This window comes from Chiloscyllium punctatum, chromosome 20 (genome assembly GCF_047496795.1).
Source record: "Chiloscyllium punctatum isolate Juve2018m chromosome 20, sChiPun1.3, whole genome shotgun sequence".
Classification (NCBI taxonomy): Eukaryota; Metazoa; Chordata; class Chondrichthyes; order Orectolobiformes; family Hemiscylliidae; genus Chiloscyllium; species Chiloscyllium punctatum.
The window spans coordinates 89,331,365-89,354,335 of record NC_092758.1 but is presented as its reverse complement, the minus strand read 5'-3'; the positions used below and the strand labels follow the sequence as shown (position 1 = coordinate 89,354,335).

The 22,971-nt window shown below is 41.1% G+C and overlaps 1 protein-coding gene across 1 annotated transcript in view; it reads left to right on the top strand.

Annotated features, from left to right (window-relative positions):
- The window catches only part of LOC140492256 (uncharacterized), a 62,602-nt gene that overhangs the window by 30,243 nt on the left and 9,388 nt on the right, over positions 1-22,971 (top strand). Inside the window, exons 9-12 of the mRNA XM_072591187.1 lie at positions 114-169; positions 1,006-2,596; positions 9,305-9,448; positions 11,915-12,052. Of these exons, the coding sequence (XP_072447288.1) occupies positions 114-169; positions 1,006-2,596; positions 9,305-9,448; positions 11,915-12,052 (1,929 nt within the window). The remainder of the gene's footprint in view (positions 1-113; positions 170-1,005; positions 2,597-9,304; positions 9,449-11,914; positions 12,053-22,971) is intronic.

Here is a 22,971-nt window from a genome sequence, read left to right as displayed (position 1 = left end):
TAAACTGTTAGTCTCCAGGACATATGCCTGGAATCAGAATCACCCCTGCTTCAGATCTCCACGTTTATCATCACATCAGTTTCATGATCACATGTTTAATTTATTGTTTTCAGAAACCATCTGCAAAGATTGAAGAAATGTTGAAGAAAGTACATCAAGCAGATATCAGGTAAATCCTTTACTTCGAATCATAGAATCCCTGCAGTGTGGAAACAATGTTCGCCTAACAGGTCCACACTGACCCTCCAAAGAGTAACCCACCCAGACCCATTCTCCTACCCTATTATCCTATATTTAACCCAAACAATGCAGCTGACCTCCACATCCCTGAACACATTTAGCATTACCAATTCACCTAACTTGCACATCTTTGGATCATGGGAGGAAACCGGAGCCCCAGAGGAAACCCATGCAGATGTGGGGTGAATGTGCAAATTACACATAGACAGTCGCCTGAGGCTTGAATCGAACCTGGGTCCCTGGTGCTCTGAGGCAGCAGTGCTAACCACTGAGTCACGACTTGTGGGTTTATCCAGATTTGCAGACCTACATTATGTATTTTTTAGTGTTCTCTTAGCCTTGGAATTATGACCATTAAAGGTAAGTGGAATATTGGGTCCGTTACTACTCAGTTCAAGGGCATTGAGAGATTAGCAATAAAAGCTGGCTCAGACAGGGATGCCCATATCCACTAAATTAAAAAAAAGGGAGGCACTAAAGGCAGGTCTGTGTTCTTGAAAATATGCTCAGAGATAAATCTTCAAGTGGAGAGGATGAGGACAATTGAATGAAAGTAAGGAATAAAGCTCCAGCTTTTCTCTTAGTAGATATTGAACCAAATATGAAATAGCATTGCACTGCTGTCAATAACTTGGACTGTTCATTTAACTAAATGAGATACTAATGAGCCATTTCTCTGGGAGAAATTGAATAATCAAACTAGAAGTATAAAGGCCAAAAGAAGACAGTATAATTTAGATATAATCAATTTGTTTTTCTTTACAGTACAAAAGAATGCTATCTGGGTCCTATTTTGAAGCATAAACCTGGTGATTTGAAAAAGTCTTCACTGCCTAGAAGAGAGAGGAGAAGTTCGGAAAGTAGCGAGAAAGCAGAGTCAAAGAGCTCCGATGAGAGTGGTGGAACAGAGGGATGGAGAAGCTCCTCAAGAATGAGGCACAGAAACCGTGAAAAAATGCAACACCGAAACCGAGAGAGAATAGCACGACGAAACTCTAAAGTAGAACAGCGGCAAAGCCGTGATAGTAGAGATTGGAGGGCCAACCGAGGGAGAGGAATGCAGGAGACCAGCCGCGAGAGAGGAGAGCGCAGAGGTAGCCGTGAGAGAGGAGAGTGTAGAGATAGTCGTGACAGGGCTGAACGCAGGGATGGCCGTGAAAGAAGGCTGCATAGAGGTAGCAGGGAACAGCGAGAGCAGAGAACCAGCAGTGAGAGAGGAGAGCGACGAGATAGCAATGAAAGATGGGTGCGACGAAGCAGTAGACAGAGAATAGAGAGGGGAGCTGGCAGCAGCGATCGGGGAGACAGTAGTGAGAGGGGAGGTAGCACTGAAAGGGGAGAGTGGGGATGTAGTAATGAGAGGGGAGAGAGGGAAGGCAGTAGTGATAGGCTGGAATGGGGAGACAGCAGTGAGAGGTGGGAGTGGGATGACAGTAGTGAGAGACGGGAGTGGGGTGACAGCAGCGATAGATTAGAATGGGGTGACAGTAGTGAGAGACGGGAGTGGGGTGACAGCAGCGATAGATTAGAATGGGGTGACAGCAGTGAGACACAGAAGTGGGGTGACAGCAGTGAGAGACGAGAATGGGGTGACAGTAGTGAGAGACGAGAGTGGGGAGACAGCAGCGATAGATTAGAATGGGGTGACAGCAGTGAGAGACGAGAGTGGGGTGACAGCAGCGATAGGTTAGAGTGGGGTGACAGCAGTGAGACACAGAAGTGGGGTGACAGCAGTGAGAAATGGGAATGGGATGACAACAGTGAGAGACAGGAGTGGGGTGTCGGCAGCGATAGGTTAGAGTGGGGTGACAGCAACATGAAGGTGGAATGGGTTGATAACCATGAGAGGGTGGAATGGGGTGACAGGAGTTCGAGGATGGAGTGGGGCGATAGGAGTTCGAGGATGGAGTGGGGCGACAGTTATGAGAAGGTAGACCGGACAGACAGGAGCTCGAGGATGGAGTGGGGCGACAGTCACAGGAGGGCGGAGCAGGAAAGGGCTGCGAGTAAAGCAAGAGAGTGGACGAAATATGAAAACATAGGAAATGCAGAGTGGGAAAACTATGCAAATAAAGGTGGAACAGAGCGGAAAAATTATCCGCGGTATAATCCAGAGGATAGGAGGGAGCCTAAAATAAATGATGTAGAAATGAATTCAGAGGAACTACAAGAGGAAACTGCTATTCCATTTTTGGGAAATGATTCAGAACTTGAAGCTCTGATGGGCAATTCTGAAACAAATGATGTTGATGAAAGCATTCTAAAGCAAGAGCAGAATGGATCTAAGGATGAATTGAAAGAAACTGGTCCTCGAGCTGATACAAAAATAAACGTACAGGAGACAGTGCTGGAGAAGGTAAACAATACTGAGCTGTTTTCTTCATATTTTTGAGGATTCTTACTCCATCTTCAACTATTGGTCATATTTTGGGTGCAAGAGATTATTGCTAGGAAAACTGAAAACTAAAATTATATGGAACGTAAGAGGTGAATAGTTATTTGCTTGGACATTTCAGTGCGCGGTATTTACTTATAAATCAGCAAATGTAACCAAAAGGAGTTGGAAGCAAATGATTTGCGATGATTTGACTTGCTGGCACTTGTAACACTTAATTTAAAGTATTAATGATCCTTCTCACAACAATTTTACCACACCAAAATATTGTGTAGTTGGAATTAAGTTCCTCTATTTTGACCCAATAACTGGAATGAAACTGATCTTAAGTTCCTGTGCCGTGAAAATTGCCTAAAGAACACGTGGATGTTCTTAACTGAGTAGCTGCAGATACTGTTGCAATAATACAAATTACAGCTGCTGGAGTGTGCAGAAGACTTGCAGACTAAACAGAACAATTTCATTGGACCAAAGAAAGACAATTGAGTTTTAGTCTCACATACTATTCATTGGTTTTAATTTTTAATATTTTGGTGATTTCGAACTCTAGGATCATTGAAACATTACAGCACAGAAAGAGGCCATTCAGCCCAGCATGTCTGCTGAATAAACTAGCCGCCCATTCTAATCCCACTTTCTAGAATCTGGTCTGGAGCCTTTCAGTTTACAGCACTTCAGATGCTGATCTAACTTCCTTTTAAATGAGTTCATGGTTTCCACCTGAGCCACCAACCTGGGCAGCAAATTTCAGACACCCATCACCCTCTGCTTATGTCCCGTCTGATCTTTCTACCAATCGCCTTAAATATGTGCCTCCTGACCTGGGAGTTGACCTCCATGTCTGGTGAAACAGGTCTTTCCTCTGTGCTCTATCCAACCCCTCATTACTTTGTGCATTTTAATTAAGTCATCCCTCAATCTTGAGTGTTCAAAGGAAAGTCCTAGCCCATCCTGCCCTTCCTCATAACAGTAATTTTCATGACCTGGCAACATTCTTATAAATCTCCTCCATAAATTCTCTGGAACAATGATGTCCTTCCTGTACACCAAGCTCCAGTTCTAGCCTAATCAGTGTGCTTTATAGTCCCAGAGTTACACTGCTGCTTTTGCTATGTACCAAGTCAGATTCCTTCAAAACGTTTCAAGAAGTTAGCTCAGACCCTAACTTTTCTAGTTGTTTTAAGCACATATATAGTAGATATTCCAGGAGTGATGCAGTTGGTCAAAACCCCTCGGTTTTAAACAATTTATTTATAGTGTTGAATGAAACACAAACAAAAGAGAACAGAATACAGAATAACTTAACCTATCCAAAAACCCAACAGACTATCCCAATTTAATAATGCTATTCCAAATGCCTGCAACAGTCCCCATAAACAATAGTTTGGCAAAAAGGTAAAATCGAACACAGGTTCTTAAAGGAGAGAGAGGTGGCAGCGAGATTTAACACGGAACCTCCTTCCGCTGTAGCTGTTCCTTTGGATACCCCAGCTTAAACTGACCAGCAGCTCCTGAACAGCCAGCCTGCTAAAACCAAAACAAACCAGAAAAAAGCTGAGCTGGGAGAACTGGCCACTCCCCTTTCATTGTACACAGTTTTTTTTAAACATAAAAGCTTCTTCAAGTAGATAACCTAGATATATTGGAACCTCTGTGTTTACGACCTCTCTTGAAAAAGCAACACCCCAGGACACAATGACCTTGTCAAAGGAGCAGCATCGTACAATTTTGTATTGAATACCATGTCCAATGAAGAAATATATCCCACGTGTTTGCTTTCCCACATTATTAACCCATCTTGCCACCTTCAAGGGCATGTTGACATGCTCTCCCATGCCTCTCACTTCCCCTGTCCCTCTCAATATCTTCTGTTTATTATGCTTGCTTGCTTTGCCTTCCCCAAATTCATAAACTCCAGTTCCTCTGGATTGAATTTCACTTGCCATTCTGCCATCCTCTCAACCAAACCTTTGTTACCATCCTGAAGTCAATATCTTGCTGCTTCAGTGTCAATAATCTGGTCATCTGCAAGTTTTCCAGTTGCGCCTCCTGTGTTTAAATCTAAATCATGAATGTGAAACAGCAAGGGAGGCAACACTGATACCTGTGGAATATCTGTTGGAAATTGCTTTCAATTGGCAAACACATTAATCAACTTTTACCCTTTGCTTTTAACCATTCACTACACCCATAGAATCTTTCTTTAGAAGTCCTCCGACTGATTTGCCGTTGAACCAAAATCTATGTAGACATTAACCACAGTGCTACCCTCATCAGTCCTTCTTGTTATTCTCTCAAAAATGTTCACTTAAGTTAGTAAGACAGAACCTTACCTTAATGAAACAAGCTGACTATCCCTGATGAATCTGTGCCTTTCCAAGTAACTCTGTGACTCCCTCATCAGATCAGACCATTCCCTCCGCGACTGCCTCGTTAGATCCATCAACCCACACCCCACTCCCAGCACCTTCCCCTGCCACTGCAGGAAGTGCAAAACCTATGCCCACACCACTCTCCTCACCTCTATCCAAGGCCCCCAAGGATCCTTTCACAGAATTTTACTTGTACCTCCACCAGTGTCATCTACTGTATCCGTTGTACCCGATGTGGTCTTCTCCACATCAGGGAGACAGGACGCCAACTTGTGGATCGTTTCGAACATCTCTGGGACACCCGCACCAACCAACTCCACCACCCCGCGGCTGAACACTTCAACTCCCCCTCCCACTCTGTCAGGGACATGTAGGTCCTGGGCCGCCTCCATCAGCAAACCCTTACCACCTGACACCTGGGGGAAAAAACGCATCATCTTCCACCTTGGGATCCTGCAATGAGATCAATATGGATTTCACCAGTTTCCTCATTCCCCCCCACACATTATCCCAGTCCCAAACCTCCAACTTTGCAGCATCCTCCTGACCTGTCCATCACCTTTCCCTCTGATCTGCTCCACCCTCCTCTCTGACCTATCACCTTCTCCCCCACCTTCACCTACCTATTGCACTCTCAGCAACCTTCTCCCCAACCCCAACCCCCTCCCATTTATCTCTCAGACCCCCCCTGGCCTACAAGCCTCATCCCTGATGAAGGGCTCCAGTCCGAATCGTCGATTTTCCTACTCCTTGGATGCTGCCTGACCTGCGGTGCTTTTCCAGCACCACACTCTCGATTCTGATCTCCAGCATCTGCAGGCCTCACTTGCTCCTTTCTGAGTAACAGCCAGTCTTACCTCTCACTATTGATTCTAGTAATTTGACCACCACTGGGGTCAGACTGACCAGTCTATATTTGAATAACATTACATGATCATAGACTTCCAGTCCTCTGCAACCTTGCCTGTATCAAGTGACGGTTGGCAGCTGATCCTCCCTTGCTTCCTTTTATAGTCTTTTAATAGGTTATAATTCATCCAGACTTGACGATTTATCCACGGTCAAAGATGTCACTCCCCCTAGTATTTTCACTTACACAATGCTAATTCTATCTCATATTTCACATTCCTCGTTAACTAGAATGTCTGCATTATCCTCCAGTTTTGTAAAGATGGGGGCAAAGTACTCCTTAAGAGCCCTGCCCCTATCTTCTGCATCCACGGACAAGTCACCATGCACACCTCTGGTAGTCATCCTCTTGCTCTTAATATATTTATAAAACATGTTTGGATTGTCCTTATTTTTAATGGCCAGTTTTTTTCTCATAAAATAGAATCCCTACCGTGCAGAAAGAGGCCATTCTGCCCATGATATCCGCACCAACCCTCTAAAACAGCATCCCAACCAGAAACAGCCCCCACCCTATCTCTGTAACCCCACCATGGCTAATCCACATAGCCTGCACGTACCTGGACACGACAGCACAACTTAGCACACCTTATCACGTGGGAGAAAACCACAGCACCTAGTAGAAACCTACGCAGATGGGGGACCACACAGGCAGCCACCCAAGGCTGGAATCAAATCCAGGTCCCTGGCATTGTGAGATACCTATGCTCACCACTGAACCACCGTGTCTTTCTCCCTGTTTTTTCATTTCCTTTTCACTTTGTCCCTGTACTTTTTGTGTTCCTTGTGGTTTCCTAAAGTATTACTTTTATTTTGAGTTTGTCACATGCTTTCTTTTCTTGCTTTGTTTTACCATATATCCTTCTAAACAAAGGGCTGTAGATTTAGTAGTACCACTTTTTTTCTACACTACGCCCATAGAATCTTTCTTTAGAAGTCCTCTGACTGATTTGCCATTGATTTTAAGTGTCTGTAACCCCCATTAACATTTGCCAGATCATTTCTCAACTGTGTGAAATTTGCCTTTACCCAATTTAGAACTTTTGGCTCTCTCCACAGTGATGCTAAATCTAACTGCACTATGAACACTATCTCTAAAATAGTCACCTACTTCTATTTCATCCAACTGTTTAGTCTCCTTTCCTGAGACGATATTTAGAATTGCACCTTCTCTTGTTGGGCTTATGTGCTGGCTAAAGAAGTTGTCTTGAATGCAGTTCATGAATGTTATGCCCTCTGTGCTTTTCACACTCTGTCTTCCCATTTGATATTTAGGAAGTTGGAATCCGAATTATTGTTGTCCTAATTTTTTTTGCACACAGAAGTTTGGCTACATTTTTGATCCTTTCACTCTCTCCTGCTATTTAGGAGTCTATTATAAATACCGAGCAGTTTAGCTACCCATTTTGTGTTTCTGATCTCAATCCAAATGACCTAATTTGATGTTTCATTTAATAATCTCCATCGTACTCACAAAAGCAACTCATTCTTTAAGCAATGATGTTATGCCCCCATTATTTTTATCCCCTTCTCTATCTTATCTTAATCCATATACTGTATCTAGTGATATTGAATTGTGAATCTTGTCCCTCTTGACGCCAAATATCTGTTATAGAAATGACATCATGCTATGTGTCTCTGCCCTCAATTTGTCAGCTCTGTTTACTATACTTCTCTTTATGTATACGCCCTTTACTACTGCCGAATTCTTGTGCTGTACACTTTCTAACTACTGCTTCCTGTGTTTTTAAGAGTCACTCACTTCATTTCTTCCCCTTACTCCTGCTTTGAATTTGCCCTCAGCTTCCCAAGCCCCTGTCAATCTAGCTAAAAACCTCCGCAATGATATTAGTAAATATCCCTGCGAGATTAGTTCTCCCAGCCATGTTCAGGTGTGGACCATCAGCGGTTACCACCTTTCTCAGAAGGGCTGTTGTGTTGCAGTTGTAGTGTCCCTGCCTTCTGGCTAGAAGGCCTGGATTTACTGCAAATGTGCATCATAACATACTTGAACAGGTTGATTTAAAAAAATTTCCCATCTTTTCCAGTACTGGTCCCAATGCCCCAGAAATTTGATGCTCACCCATTAATATAGGTTTTCCAGCCACTTGTTCTATTGCTCAATTTTCCTATTTCTATGCTGGCTAGCATGTGGGTCTAGGAGTAATCTTAAAACTGCTGCTTTTGAAGTCCTGCCTTTCAACCTTGCACCTAACTCCCTAAATTAGACTAGATTAGATTCCAATCTTCATGTGAATTCCTACCCACGTTTATGGTACTGATTCAGGCTGGTCACCATCCCCAGGTGAATATCCTACAGCTCTTTAACATACTTTACCTGGCACTATAGAGGCAATATACTGTTCTGGAGGCATATTGCCAACCATAGAAAAGCCTGCTGATTCCCTGATTTTGGAATCCCCTATCACTATTGTTCTTCCATTCTTTTTCCACCCCATCCTGTATAGCTGAGCTATCCATGCTGCCATTGACTTGGTTTTGACTACAATCTCCTGAGGAACCATTGCCCTTACCAGTATTTAAAATGGAATACTGATTAGCAAGTGCTGAATCTCTTCTATGCTTTCTTAGGCAGCCTGCAGCTGCCCCTTTCTTCTGCCTGTATACTTCTATTTTATGATATTACTGTGTCTTAAGGTGCCATCAACATGATCCTCTGCCTTGTGGTTGCACAACAGTGAGTCCAGCTGCAGCACAAATCCCAAATTTGTGCAGATGTGTTCATCTGGGACACTTGGTGTGTCCATGACTTCACACATGATATATGATATGCACTCCAATTGGCTGAGCTGAACTGCCACCCATAACTTTAAAAATGGTTTATTCCAATTAGAAAAGTAGAATAACTTACCAGTAGTCACCAGTTAGCTTCTTCCACTGTACCTAAGCGTGAGAAAACCTCAGGAGGTTGTGAACAGAGGAAGAAAAGAGCACTTTTACTTGTCTTAATGAACAGACTTAACCTTCTAAGGACTGATGTAAACCAGCTGCTAATTAACTGACACACCTCTGTTAAATCTTGTATACTTCGATTTCAGGCTGCAATAAACCTAACTACTCTTATCTGAAATAGAAGTGTCCCTTAACACTGTCCCACTCACCAGCTCCTAGTGTGGATTTATTTTTATTCTTGCAAATGTATTGTAAAAGACTGGAATGTCTCTGAGATGTTTCAGTATGTCAGTGTCGCTTGTGTACAAGTCATATGCAGTAGAACCGTGCTCCCTTTGGATTAGTATATTAACAATATGCAATCATCAGCTCAGAAAAAAAGTACTCCACGTAATGTATATGTGGTAAGACAAAACGATTCAACATTACAATGTGATAACTGACTCCTAATATATTTTCTTCTCTTTCAATCTAGAAACCGAAAGAATCATGTCCAGAGAAACAGACAACATTACATGTAAACTTGCCTCCCAGTGGGTATTCAAAAGTTGCTATTGGAAAACTTGGTGCTAAATTTGGAAAAGTTCATAATTACTCTGTGCTGAGGCCTGTGAACCAGGTATAACCAAGAAAATGTCATTTCTCACTTGTATAATAACATGTAGAAATTACCTCAGTTCTTCAGGAAATAAGTGTGTAACGTTGTCCATATAAGGCTGATAATTTCCCTTGAGTCTGTGCAGCAGCAAAATATACATGTTGGTTTTATTCTTCTGGGTTTTTTTATATTCGCCGTTCTGAAATTAGGTAAAACATTTACTCTCTATCCAAATATGAAGCAGCAGGGCACATTTATTTTTAAGGACTCTTCTCGAAATTTTTTCGAGGGCTACATCTTCATTCTTACTCACGTTTATTCGGTGATTCAGTCGCATACAAATAATACCTTCTGAATTTGTGTTCACAAATGAAATATTTGAACTCTCAACAGAATTAAAAGAATTCATCAATAATACCAACACTCCACTTAAATTAAAGCCACAAAACACAGCGAAATCATTAATTTCTTTGAGACCATTATTTAACTTGACACAGGACAACAGATGTATGTTTGCAAAAGCCTTTTTTTGAGAAGTAACTGAATCATATTTGCACACGAAAGGCTATCATTATAAACTACACCTTTTTCAAAATAGTGAGGTCACTGCATTTCCATTGCAAATGTACAAAGCAAGAACATTGTAATCTACCAGTTACCACCCGTTTTATTGTACCTCAGATCTCAGTCTCAGGTTTCGAGCCTTTGTCTGTCCCCTTCTTGCAGCCTTCCTGTTGCTCCTGCCTGGCAGCTTCCTTTTTATTGAAGTATCTCTCTTCTCCACACCACCCATGCCCAACTCAGATAGACAGACAGACGCATGCGCGCACGCGCACACACAGCCATTTCTTTCCCCTTTCAATCTTCCCACATTCTGCTTTCAAGTTTGCCCCATTAGCTTGCTCTCTCTCCATGGATGTTGCCTAGCCCACTGTGATCTCAAGCACTTTTTGTTTTCAATCTGAAGAGCCTTTGTCTTTTTGATCATTTTTGGAATTTTGGAGGTGAATTCATCCCCTCTTGTATTTTGGGTATTGGGTGCTGTGGGCATGGTTTCAGTTTTCAGAATTGCCAAGCGCCAGTGTCCAGGATGTGCTGTCAGCCAGGTGCAGGTAATGATGTCTAATGCTAGAAGTGGAGGTGGAAGCTGGAGGCTGCAATGTTGGATAATTACCTGGGTTTATTCCCTTCAGAGAAAAGGTTACAAAAGATTTGATGGAGATGTTCAAAGTTTTGAGTAGTTTTTGATAAAGTATTTATATGAAGAGACAGTTTTGACTGGCAGAAGGAGTACTGTTCAAAGGATACAAATTTATAGAGAACCAGAAATAACATGAAGCAACATTCATTTTACACAGCATTACTTTTTAATTATGATACGGAACACATTCCTGAAAAAGGTGGCAGAAACAAATTCAACAGTGATATTGCAAAGAGATATACTTGGCAAGAATATGACTTAAAACATAGTCCTTGTCATAGTGTAGAAATACTGCAGCGAATCTGTGCACAATCTTGACCTTTGCCCTTGCAGACCGGTTATGGCTTAAGTTAGAGAATGCTCACACTTTTGAGAGTTGCTTGATTGAAAATGATCTGTAAAAGGATTTATAGCTGTGACCTATTACTCTCCCAAGGTTGTTTCCTGGGCTATCTCGAAATATGTCTCTGAATGATTACTCGGAAGATTCATTCTTTCCTCCTTAGTCCCAAAGGTGTCTGTAGTGTCAGGCAAGCTCTTTGCAGACTGCTTTGTTTCAGAACCTTGGCATTTGGAGTGAATTGTAAATTTGCTGCTGTTTACTGACTGACATTTCAATGGCTTACCCCCACTCTTGTCATAGAGATTGTCTTCACATGTATCTGATTATATCCAATGTGCTCACTCAATGAGTAGCTGCTTGATAGTCCCTTTTCTCTGCATTACAACACTACAAAAGTTATAATACAGTGACAATTGTCTCTGACTGCAGCATTCAAATAAAATGCAATGATATCATACCTCGCCTTCACTTTATGCATTTATCTAATATTCTCACAAATGCAATTTATTTCAGTTGTGTCACTTTGTGTCACTATATATACATATATAACAATATATAATTTTATATAAGTGTATAACTTTATACATTTGCAATAATTGAAACGAATGCTCCTGAAGTTTTACTAACTAGTACTTTTGAGCACTGTGAATCAGTAGATTTGGGGAAGTGTAGAATGCTTGGTTAACCACTGAGAGAGTGCATGCAACCCTCCTAGGAATGATGCAGATTTGAATTTCATAAGTCAAAATGTTTGTAAAAGTTATTGGATGCAGAAGCTATCAATAAATGTAAACATCAAAAACTGAATCCACCCATGTTATGCAGTGGACTTCCTGCACAGTGGTGGCCTCTACTGGCCTGGTGTTGAGTACTATATGGATTCAGCATGGTATTGTATTGTGATGATAACCCTTTAACTATAGGATATTTTCTTTGTTACTAGGATACAAAGGAAGAGCCTGGACAAGTTGTTTATATCGCTGACATGGTACCAGGCAAATGCACAAAAAATGATTTAATCCACCTTGCTGAGCTCTTTGGGAAGATTAATAACACCTTTCTAATCAAAGCAAAGGGTGAGGTAAGCACAAGTATGATTAAACTGGAATCAGTTTAAATCTCATTATTGAATGGAAGTGTAATTATTTTTTCATTCATGCATTGTGAGCTTTGCTGGTGAGGCTAGCATTTATTTCCCAATCCTAATTGGCATTGAGAAAATTATGAACAATTTAATGTTTGAACTGTTGTAGTCCATGTGGTGCAGTTGAATGCACAGGGCTATTAGGAGGGGAGTTTCATGTTTTGAACTAGTGAGATTGAAGGAACAATTATATAGTTTCCAAGTTGGGTTAGTATGTGACTTTGAGGGATATTCTCAGCTGGTGTTGTTCTCATGAGCTTTCTGCCCTTCTATTTCTATGTGGTTAGAGATTGTGGGTTTGGAAAATGCTGCCACATGAGTTGCCGCAATGTATTCTGTAGCTGCTTGCGAGTGTGCACTGCTGTTGGAGGATGTAAGTGTTTATGATTATAGATAGAGTACCAGTCTAGTGGACTGCTTTGTGGGCTGGATGGTGTTGTACATCCTGAGTGTTATTAGAGCAGCATCCATTGAGGAGGTGGACAGTACTCAATCACAGTTCTAACTTGTGCCTTGAAAATGGTGAACGGACTCAGGAGGGAGTTATTCACAACAGAATTTGCAACCTTTGTGTGTCCTTTATAGCCATGGTATTCAGATAGCTAGTCATTGGAGTTTCTGGTCAGTGGCAAGGATATTGAGGGATTGTGATTGAGAATTACTGACCTATTGAATATCAAGGGGTGATGGTTGTATTTTCTCTTGCTTGATATGATAATTTCTTGGCACTTACATATCTTTGTTGACTTTAATTTTGCTCAGGTTCCTTGATGTTCCACTTGGTAAAATATTACCTTGATCAGTAAAGGGTTGTCACTTTCTGGATTTGACCTCTTTATTCATATTTAGACCAGGTTTTGAAGTTGAGTGACCTTGGTGAAAGACAAACCAAGCATGGGTTCAGCAAGTTATTTCCGACTAGGTGCTGTTTGATGGAATTGTCAAAGTAATATTACAGACTGATAATTGAGAGCAGACTGATCGGACCATAATTGGAGGTTTGACTTTGTTGTGGTGTGGACGTTTCTGGACAATTTGCCACGTTTGATAGGTACCAGTGTTGTAGCTGTATAGAATCAGCTCCATTCTATAGCCTCTACATATCAGGAGGATAAGCTTATAAAAATCAGGGAGAAAATAGCAAAAGCTGTACCTGTTTGGACATTTTGGATTGTACAATGAGCTAGAAGCTCACCATTCAATTTCTGGCTAATTATAGAGAACCATGAGGTCAAACAGCAACCTTTATCACTATATTTGGCTTACAGACTATAATATGTCCTTAGATAATTTAATTGACTTCAGAAAGTGCAGCATCATGGCCTTGGCTAGAAAGTACCAAACTGTTCCATTGCAGAATTGCTGTAAGGTGCAGAGCCTATTTCTGATATTTGAACTCATAAGCTAAACAGAGAAATCATACATTACTGGTTACAGTAAATTGAGACCTCACTGATCAGAAAAGTCTGTTGTCTGTATCTTCCTCCTTCCCTCTCTTGAAATGTTTCAGAATAATTGGTGAAGTAGGGAAATCCATCTGGGATGCATGTTCAAATTCATTAGAACCTTGTTTGAGAACAAAGAATATTAAATATGATTATCGTCATGTTGCATTAATCTAATGAATGTCTTAGGTGATAGTAAGATGATTACTGCTGCGATGCTAAGATCTAATTGTCATATGATCTTTACAGTGATAATGGCAAGCCGAATCATCATAGGTGTCCCTTGATGATGTTGGTTTAGGGTTGCACATTTCCACTATGATACTTTATGTGACTGAACAGGTTGATCCAGAGTGGAGGATTGCTTTCATTTCCTTCCTTCTCTGGTGCTGCTGGGTCTTGTCATGAAGGTGTTTGGATTCAAAGTGTGATGCATTTCAAGGACAGCTTCAGAAAGCCTTTTTAAAGGTTCCTTTGTCCTCCCCAGAACAATGGCCATTTGAGAGTTGACCAAAACATTGATCCAGGATCTGAAAGGGAGGCTATTTGGACATAATATCCAGCCTATCATTGATGATTTTACATGAGTTTTAATTGAATGCCTGTGGAGTTGGTCAAGGAGGGCACTAGTGTTTGTTTGGCTCTCCTCGCATTGAATTCAGAGAATGTGTCAGTTGTTGCTGGTGCAAATTCTCTTGCATTCTTATGTATTCCTGAAAGTCAGTTCAGGTCTCACCGCAGTACACGAATATTGTGATAACTACTCTTGTTATGCCTTGCTGGAGTAGCAAGCTGGACATCAAGTTAAACCTCTAATGCATTGTAAAACTCCCTGACACAAACATGTGGGCGGAGAAAAATATCTGTTAGTGTTATGGGTAGAGCGAAAATATGGGGAGGGAATTCAATGGTCCCTTTCCTCAGGATTTGCTAAGATGATCCTTTTATTTGTCAGGATTCGCTGCTGTTCTGTCTTCCTCTCCAGGTATTTTCACTTGCTTGCAGGAGGCATAGAGCAACTGCTTTAGACTTATAACGTCTCTGATTTATTAATCAAAAACCCCAGCTTACAGCTACTGATGAGGGGAAATAAACTGGCTTTTTTGTGGTTTGAAGTGTTTTTTTTATTGCAGATGAAAGGACAACTTCCTTTTCAGAGATCTAATCGGTTCCAGAACCAGAGGAACTATGAGTAGGCCATTCAGCCTTTGAGTCTGCTCCACCATTGAATATAATTGTAGCTGGTCCTCTATTTCCCTTTAAAACCTTTTAACACCTTTGCAATGTAAAAGATTATCTATCTCTTTCTTGAATATACTTGGCTTCCACAGCCTTCATGATAGAGAATTCCACAAGTTCACTTTCCTCCAAGTGAAGAAATGTTTCCTCAACTCAGTCCTAAATAGTCTACCCCTACCCTGTATCTTGAGATTATGTCTCCTAGTCTGTCGAGTCCGATTAGAATTTCTACATTTCGCTCAGATCCCCTCTCATCCTTCTAAACTCTCGTGAATACAGGCCCAGTCAAACCAATCTTTCCCCGTAGCACCCTCCTGCTATCCCCAGTATCAGCCTCATAAATGTGAGCTGCACTCACATTTAGGGGACCAAAACTGATGTATCTCCAGGTGTGGTCTCACCAATACCCGGTTTAACTACAGTAAGACATCTCTACTTCTGAACTGAAATCCTTTTGTAATGAAGGCCAATATTGCATTGGCCTTCCTGATTAACTGTCTGCTTTCATGACCTACATTTCTTTGTATATCTGCACTGGCCTATATATCACCATCCAAACAGTACCTTTCCTTTCTTCACAGCAAAGGGTGTAACTTCATTTTTAGCCACATTATACTGAATGGGTTTCCCACTCACTTAACTGGTCTAAATCACCTTTGAAGCATCTTTGCATCCTCCTGTAAACTTGCAATCCTGCATAGCCTTGAGAGATTAGCACATTTGGAAATGTTGCATTAGGTACCGTCATCCAGTTCATCAATATGCACCATGAATAAACTGAGACCCAAGTACTGATCTTTACCATAATACTTAGTCACTGCTTGTCATCTTTTAAAAAAAAATTCCTACACTCTGTTTCCAGTCTGTCAACCAATTCTCAACAACACGCAAATATATTACCCCATGCCTTGTACTTTAATTTGCCTACTAACCTCTTAGGAAGAGCACTCTGAAAATCCAAATGTACCACATCCCTTATCTATTCTGCGAATCACATGTTCAAAAAAACTCCAGTAGATTTGTCAAACATGATTTGCTTTTCACACATGTTGGCTTTGTACAGTCCAGTAATGCTTTCCAAATGTTCTGTAATCATGCCTTAATAATAGACTCCAGTATTTCCCCTACTACTGATGTGAGGCTAACTAATCAAACTGATTAAACGCATTCATACCCATGAGCTGTTCAGCTACCTGGGAGTCAATCACATGGTATTGTCAGGCAGAAGGCTTTCGTTGTCAGCAACTGGTCACCAGTCTATAGACCAACCAGCTAATTGTTTCTGGTTGACTCTCCCTTTCGACGCATCCGCTCGCTTCAGCTTGTTTGTAGTAATCTTTCCCATGCTTGAACAAAGTTATGTAAACAGCACTTACAACGAGTATCGGGAACTAGCTTTTAAAAAGAGCAGCAATGCTTTCCAAAATCTTTATTTTCAAAAACAGTCATTTTCCCATTTTAGCCACAATCAAAAATATACAAAAATCCTAGTGCATAGCCAAAAGGTAAAGGAACGTGACTGCAGGTTTAGATGAACTACAGAACACAGGCCTTCTGCTAAATGAGAAAAGCCAATCCTCTAGAATGACAGTTGCAATCCCAGAAAAGAGTAACCCAAGGTCTATTTTTCAGGATGGGGGGGGGTCCAGAACTAGAGGGTGTATAGGTTTAAGGTGTGAGATTAAAAAAGATTTAAAAGAGACCCAAGGGGCAACTTTTTCACGCAGAGGGTAGTGTGTGCATGGAATGAGCTGCCAGAGGAGGTGATGGAGGCTGGTACATTACAACATTTAAAAGACATCTGGATAGGTACATGAATAGGAAGGGTTTAGAGGGATGTGGGCCAAATGCTGGCAAATGGGATTTGGATTAATTTAGGATATCTGGTCGACATGGAAGAATTAGACCAAAGGGTCTGTTTCCGTGCTGTTGAACTCTATGGCTCTATGAAAAGGTACAGTCTTTTAACTCTGTACATTAGGATTTTTGTTGACTTGTAGAAGTCTTTGTTTCCCAATACTTGCTGAGCTGGCACTGCCGGTCTGGTGTTGGTTCTTCTCGTCAAATGTGGCCTTTTGAAAGGGAATTTGGAAGGTGTTCTACTTATTTGAGAGTGTCTTCATCAACACGTATGGAAGGTGGAGTATTTGACTGACTATGTTTGAGATGAATTTTGCTTTGCAGACATTCAAGGCTGAGCCAAGTCTCTGGTTTGCAGAACTAATGAGATCAAGAGTGGCTTACAAATGTACAAAATGCAATGACACTACATCGTCCACAGCAAACTGTTGGTTATAGAGTCATAGAGGTCGCCAGTGCAGAAGAAGACCCTTCAGTTCATCTGGTCTGCACTGGTCAAAAACAAGTACTTAACACATACCAATAATCCTGTGCCAAAGGATTTAACTGAGAATGGACATTGGTTCATCCGTCACATCCATTTGTAATGCCTGAGCTAATAAACACTACTGAAAATGTGCTTTCATTTACTACTAAGTTCTTACACCATATATTGGATAAAATTATTTACTATAAGCAGTCACAGATACTTAATATACTATACTTTTTTTGTTTGATTACTTGTAAAGACAAAAATAAATTGGATATGATCCTAGTGAAGAGTGCTTAATGCATATGATAATGTATGTCCTCCTACATACAGTGATTTGATAGATCCCACAAGAACTGCATTGAGAAAGGAATAGCTGAGGTGTAACAAACATAAAAGGTTCTGTCCAGTTATCAAAATAATTGAACAGATTAAACGGTAATAGCAGCAGGAACCCTACCATTAGCTGCAGTACATCAAACTAGACAGGAGGAAATCTAGTTTCTGTTCCTGATTGCATTAATTTAATACTTATAGTGAAGCTCAGTATGAAACCCAATTCATATAAATAAGACCATAAGACATAAGAGTGGAAGTAAGGCCATTCAGCCCATCAAGTCCACTCTGTCATTCAATCATGGCTGATGGGCATTTCAACGCCACTTACCCACACACTCCCCATATCCCTTAATTCCTTGCGAGGTTAAGAATTTATCAATCTCTGCCTTGAAGACATTTAACATCCCAGCCTCCACTGCGCTCTGTGGCAATGAATTCCACAGGCCCACCACTCTCTGGCTGAAGAAATGTCTCCTCATTTCCATTTTAAATTAACCCCCTCTAATTTTAAGGGTGTGCCCACAGGTCCTAGTATCCCTGCCTGATGGAAACAACTTCCCAGCGTCCACAATTTCTAATACATGCATTATCTTGCAAGATTCTATTACATCTCCTCTCAACCTTCTAAACTCTAATGACTACAGGATCCTCAGTCGTTCATTTTATGTTAGGCCTACCATTCCAGGGATCATCCGTGTGAATCCCTACTGGGCACACTCCAGTGCCAGTATGTTCTCCCTGATATGTGGGGCCCAAAACTGGACACAGTATTCTAAATGGGGCATAACAAGAGCTTTATAAAGATTCAGTGGTACTTTGCTGCTTTTACAGACCAACCTTCTTGAGATAAATGATAACATTACATTTGCTTTCTTAACCACGGACTCAACCTGCAAGTCAACCTTTAGAGAATCCTGGACTAGCACTCACAAATCCCTTTGTACTTTGACTTTATGAATTTTCTCACCATTTAGAAAATAGTCTGTTCCTGTATTCTTTTTCCTGAAGTTGCTCACATTGAATTTCATCAGCCGTTTCTTGGGCCACTCTCCTAAACTGTCTAAATCTTTCTGCAGCCTCCCTACCACCTCAGAACTACCTGCCTGTCCACCTAACTTCGTATTTTTGGCGAACTTTGCCAGAATGCCCCCAGTCCCTTCATCCAGGTCATTAATATATAAAGTGAACATCTGCGGCCCCAACACTGAACCCTGCGGGACACCACTCATCACCAGCTGCGATTCCGAAAAAGAACCTTTTATCACAAACCTCTACCTTCTGTCAGACAGCCAATCCTCAATCCATGCCAGTAGCTCACCTCGAACACCATGGGCCCTCACCTTACTCAGCAGCCTCCCATGAGGCACCTTATTAAAGGCCTTTTGGAAATCTAGGTAGATAACATCCACTGGGTTTCCCTGGTCTAACTCACTTGTTACCTCTTCAAAGAATTCTAACAGGTTTTTCAGGCATGACCTCCCCTTACTAACTCCATACTGACTTGTTCTAATCCAACCCTACACTTCCAAGAATTTAGAAATCTCAGCCTTAACGATGGATTCTAGAATTTTACCTACAACTGAGGTTAGGCTAATCGGTCTATAATTTTCCATCTTTTGTCTTGATCCTTTCTTGAACAAGGGGGTTACAACAGCGACTTTCCAATCTTCTGGGATTTTCCCTGACTCCAGTGATATTTGAAAGATCACAACCAATGCCACTGCTATTTCTTCAGCCACCTCCCTCCCTGTAGCCCATCAGGGTAAGGAGATTTATCAATTTTTTAGACCTTTTAGCTTTTCTAGCACTTTTTCTTTTGTAATGGCTACCATACTCAACTCTGCCCCTTGACTCTCCTTAATTGTTGGGATATTACTCCTGTCTTTCACTGTGAAGACTGACACAAAGTATTTATTAAGTTCTTCAGCTATTGCCTTATCTCCCAGCACTAGCCTTCCTGCATCAATTTGGAGCAGCACAATTTCTAGTTTTGCCTCTTGTTTCTTTCTTATGTATTGAAAGAAACTTTTACGATCATTTCTAATATTACTGGCTTGCTTACTTTCGTATTTGATCCTCTCCTTCCTTATTTCTGTCTTTGTTATCCTCTGTTTGTTTTTAGCCTTCCCAATCTTCTGGTTTCCCAGTGCTCTTGGTCACTTTATAGGCTCTCTCTTTTTCTATGATACACTTCCTGACTTCATTTGTCAGCCATTGCTGTCTATGTTCTCCCCCCACCACCCCAGATAATCTTTCTTTTCTTTGGGATGAACCTCTGTACTGTGTCCTCAATTGCACCCAGAAACTCCTGCCATTGTTGTTCTACTATCTTCCCCACTAGGCTCTGCTTCCAGTCGATTTTGGTCAGTTCCTCTCTCATGCCCTTGTAATTATAACACCATTACATCCGATTTTGCTTTCTCTCTTTCAAACTGCAGACTGAACTCTATCATATTATGATCGCTGCCTCCTAAGTGTTCCCTTACTTTAAGATCTTTTATAAAGTCTGGCTCATTACTTAGCATTAAGTTCAGAATAGCCTGCTCCCTCGTGGGCTCCATCACAAGCTGTTCCAAAAAGCCATCCTGTAAGCATTCCATGAATTCCCTTTCTTTGGATCCACCAGCAACATAAATCTCCCAGTCCATTTGCATATTGAAGTCCCCCATGATCACCATGACCTTGCCTTTCTGACATGCCCTATCTATTTCCCAGTACAGCTTGCGCCCCTGGTCCTAACCACTGCTGGGAGGTCTGTATACAACTCTCATTGTTGGGTTTTTTTGCCTTTGTGGTTCCTCAACTCCACCCACACAGACTCCACATCATCTGACCCTATGTCATTCAGTGCCATAGATTTAATTTCATTCTTAACTAACAAGGCAACCCCACCCCCTCTGCCCCACCTCCCTGTCTTTTCGATAAGTTGTAAATCCTTGGATATTTAACTGCCGGTCCTGACCTCGGGCTGCAACCATGTCTCTGTGATACCTACCACATCATAATCATTCACGGTGATTTCTGCTGTTAATTCATCAATTAAATGTTTCCCCTTACCCTACAGAATCACTTCACTCAAGTAAGAGAATTTATAATTCTATGCACAACTGTTGCATCTCAGTTCCTCAAGATATTTTTGTTTCCCCATATTACCTCTTTGACATTTGTCGATATTTGACCAACTCTGTTCCATGTTCTGGAGCAAACAGGCACTGTTCTGTTCTGAAAGATTGATTCCAAATCTATTAATTTACTTCAAACAAAAATGGAAATTGCTGGAGAAATGCGCCAGGTCTGGCAGCATCTGGGAATAGAAAGCAAAGTTAACTTATTCAATTAACTGGAGTTCTGAAGAAGGGTCACCAGATTTCAAAATGTTGATGCTGCTGGACCTGCTTAGTTTCTCCAGCAATTTCTGTTTTTGTTTCAGATTTCCAGCATCTGCAGTTCTTTGTTTTATCATCCATTTACCTTTGAGATTGACTTCTGTCTTATTGTTTCTGGGCGAATGGTGAACAGTGTTACAGCCAGTTCCAGGGTGAGGTTTTCCAATTTGCTATGATTCCAGACTGCACACAGCAAATTGTTAAGCTGCTGAGCAAGGAGGCATGAATCGAATCCCCTCCTATTCATTTGTCCCCTCACCTGGTTGCCACAAGATTAATTTGTAACGGGGATCCCTTCTCAATACCTTTCTGGAAGGCAACCTTTTAGAAGTTTACAAAATAATGAGGTGTATAGATAAGGTTAATAGTAGTTGTCTTTTCTCTAGGATGAGGGATTTCAAGATTAGGGGGCACGTTTTTAAAGTGAGATGAGTGGAAGCTAAAAAGACATTAGGGGCAAATTGTTCACACAGAGGGTGGTTAGTGGGTGGAATGAATTTCCTTAGGAAGTGGTGGATGTGGGTACAGTTACAACATTAAAAGGCATTTGAATAAATACATGAATAGGAAAGGTTTAGAGGGATATGGGCCAGGCGCAGGTAGGTGGGACTGGTTTAATTTGGGAACATGGTCGGCATGGACTGGTTGGACCACAGGGTCTGTTTCTTTGCTGTATGACTCTAAATAATTTTAACCAGGTTTTCTTGAGGTAACAATAGGATGAGTTTATTAGTTACCAAACACAGGAAGAAATTTTTAAAAATTCAACCACCTTGCAGGTTTGGCTCACTAGCTAATAAAAGGGAGTCTCTTCAATCCACTTTAGTCTGAACTTTCACAGGAATACAGTTGTATCTCCTAATTGCTGTATGTTTAAAACTAAATTTTGATGTTTGATAGGTAGCTACAGTTTTTTTTTATATTACTTTGCCATAGAACACAATACATGGCTACGTCTCACAGTATGGTAGCTCCACTATGGTTCTCTGTACAAACATCAAAATCTGTCTTTGGGTAGCAGAGTCCATTTAGTGTTATCTTTATCTAGGTACCTTGGATTTACTCCCTTTCTGAAGATATCTAATTACTCAAGCAGACTATGCAAGCTAAAAATCTTCCTCAGTCATCTTATGTCAACTGAGAACTACTTTCAGTCATTTTATGCTGCTTCAGTCCTGGGCAGCCTTAAGAATACAATATTGTGGTCATTGGGTTGGTTATGGTTGTGTAGACATTGATGGTTGAACAGTCCATTTTGAGATTCTTGGTTTTGCAAGTTGATTGAAAGTTATTTATCCTGTTTTCTATTGACAGGGGCTGGCTGATGGAATGAGAGAGTCACTTTTCCATTTTCTTTCCTGCAATGTATTGGTGTTTAATGGCTGTTCTCAAATTCTGGCCATGACAGTACACTAGTCAAGCCATTAACACACATGGACCAGGATTTCAGTCAGATTTCTAACCCCATTTTTATTTATCCCTGGAAGGATAAAAACAAATATGTCTACATGAAATGGCTTCCTACTAAGAGGGGGAATAGGTAGTTAGCCTCTCATTATTACTACCTTTTTGTGTTTTTCTGTTTAAAGTTACCTAACTCTGCACAAGTGTGACAACATTCTCTCTAGGTTGTGTGCGCATAACTGTTCTGAACATTGTTCTGCACATTGCAACGTTGACTTTGGATTCCAGATGTTGCTGTTGCACATAGACTTTGGAGGAGATTCAGGAGAAAAACCATTAGCGGGAACGCTGGGCATGACATTCCATGGGTCCATACAGGACTCTGTCAGATGGTCACCGCATTTATATCCAAAGTCATTGTTTGGCTGTAGGAGTATTTTTATATGTTTTAATTGTAAGTGCAGTATGTCCGTAAGTATTTCAACATCCTGATAACCTATTATGACAACAGTTTTTTTTGTTCACTTTATAAATTCACTGAAAATAACTTCTTTACACCAATGGGTTTGCCTGTCAGAATTCTCTTCACAATTATGAACACCAGCTTCTACATATCTCTTTATAGGGCAGATATGTGGCAGCGAATGTCAGTTTGCCAATTTCTGTATCTGTTTTAATGCTGTTAATATGGTGTCCATGAATGCAAAGGATTGT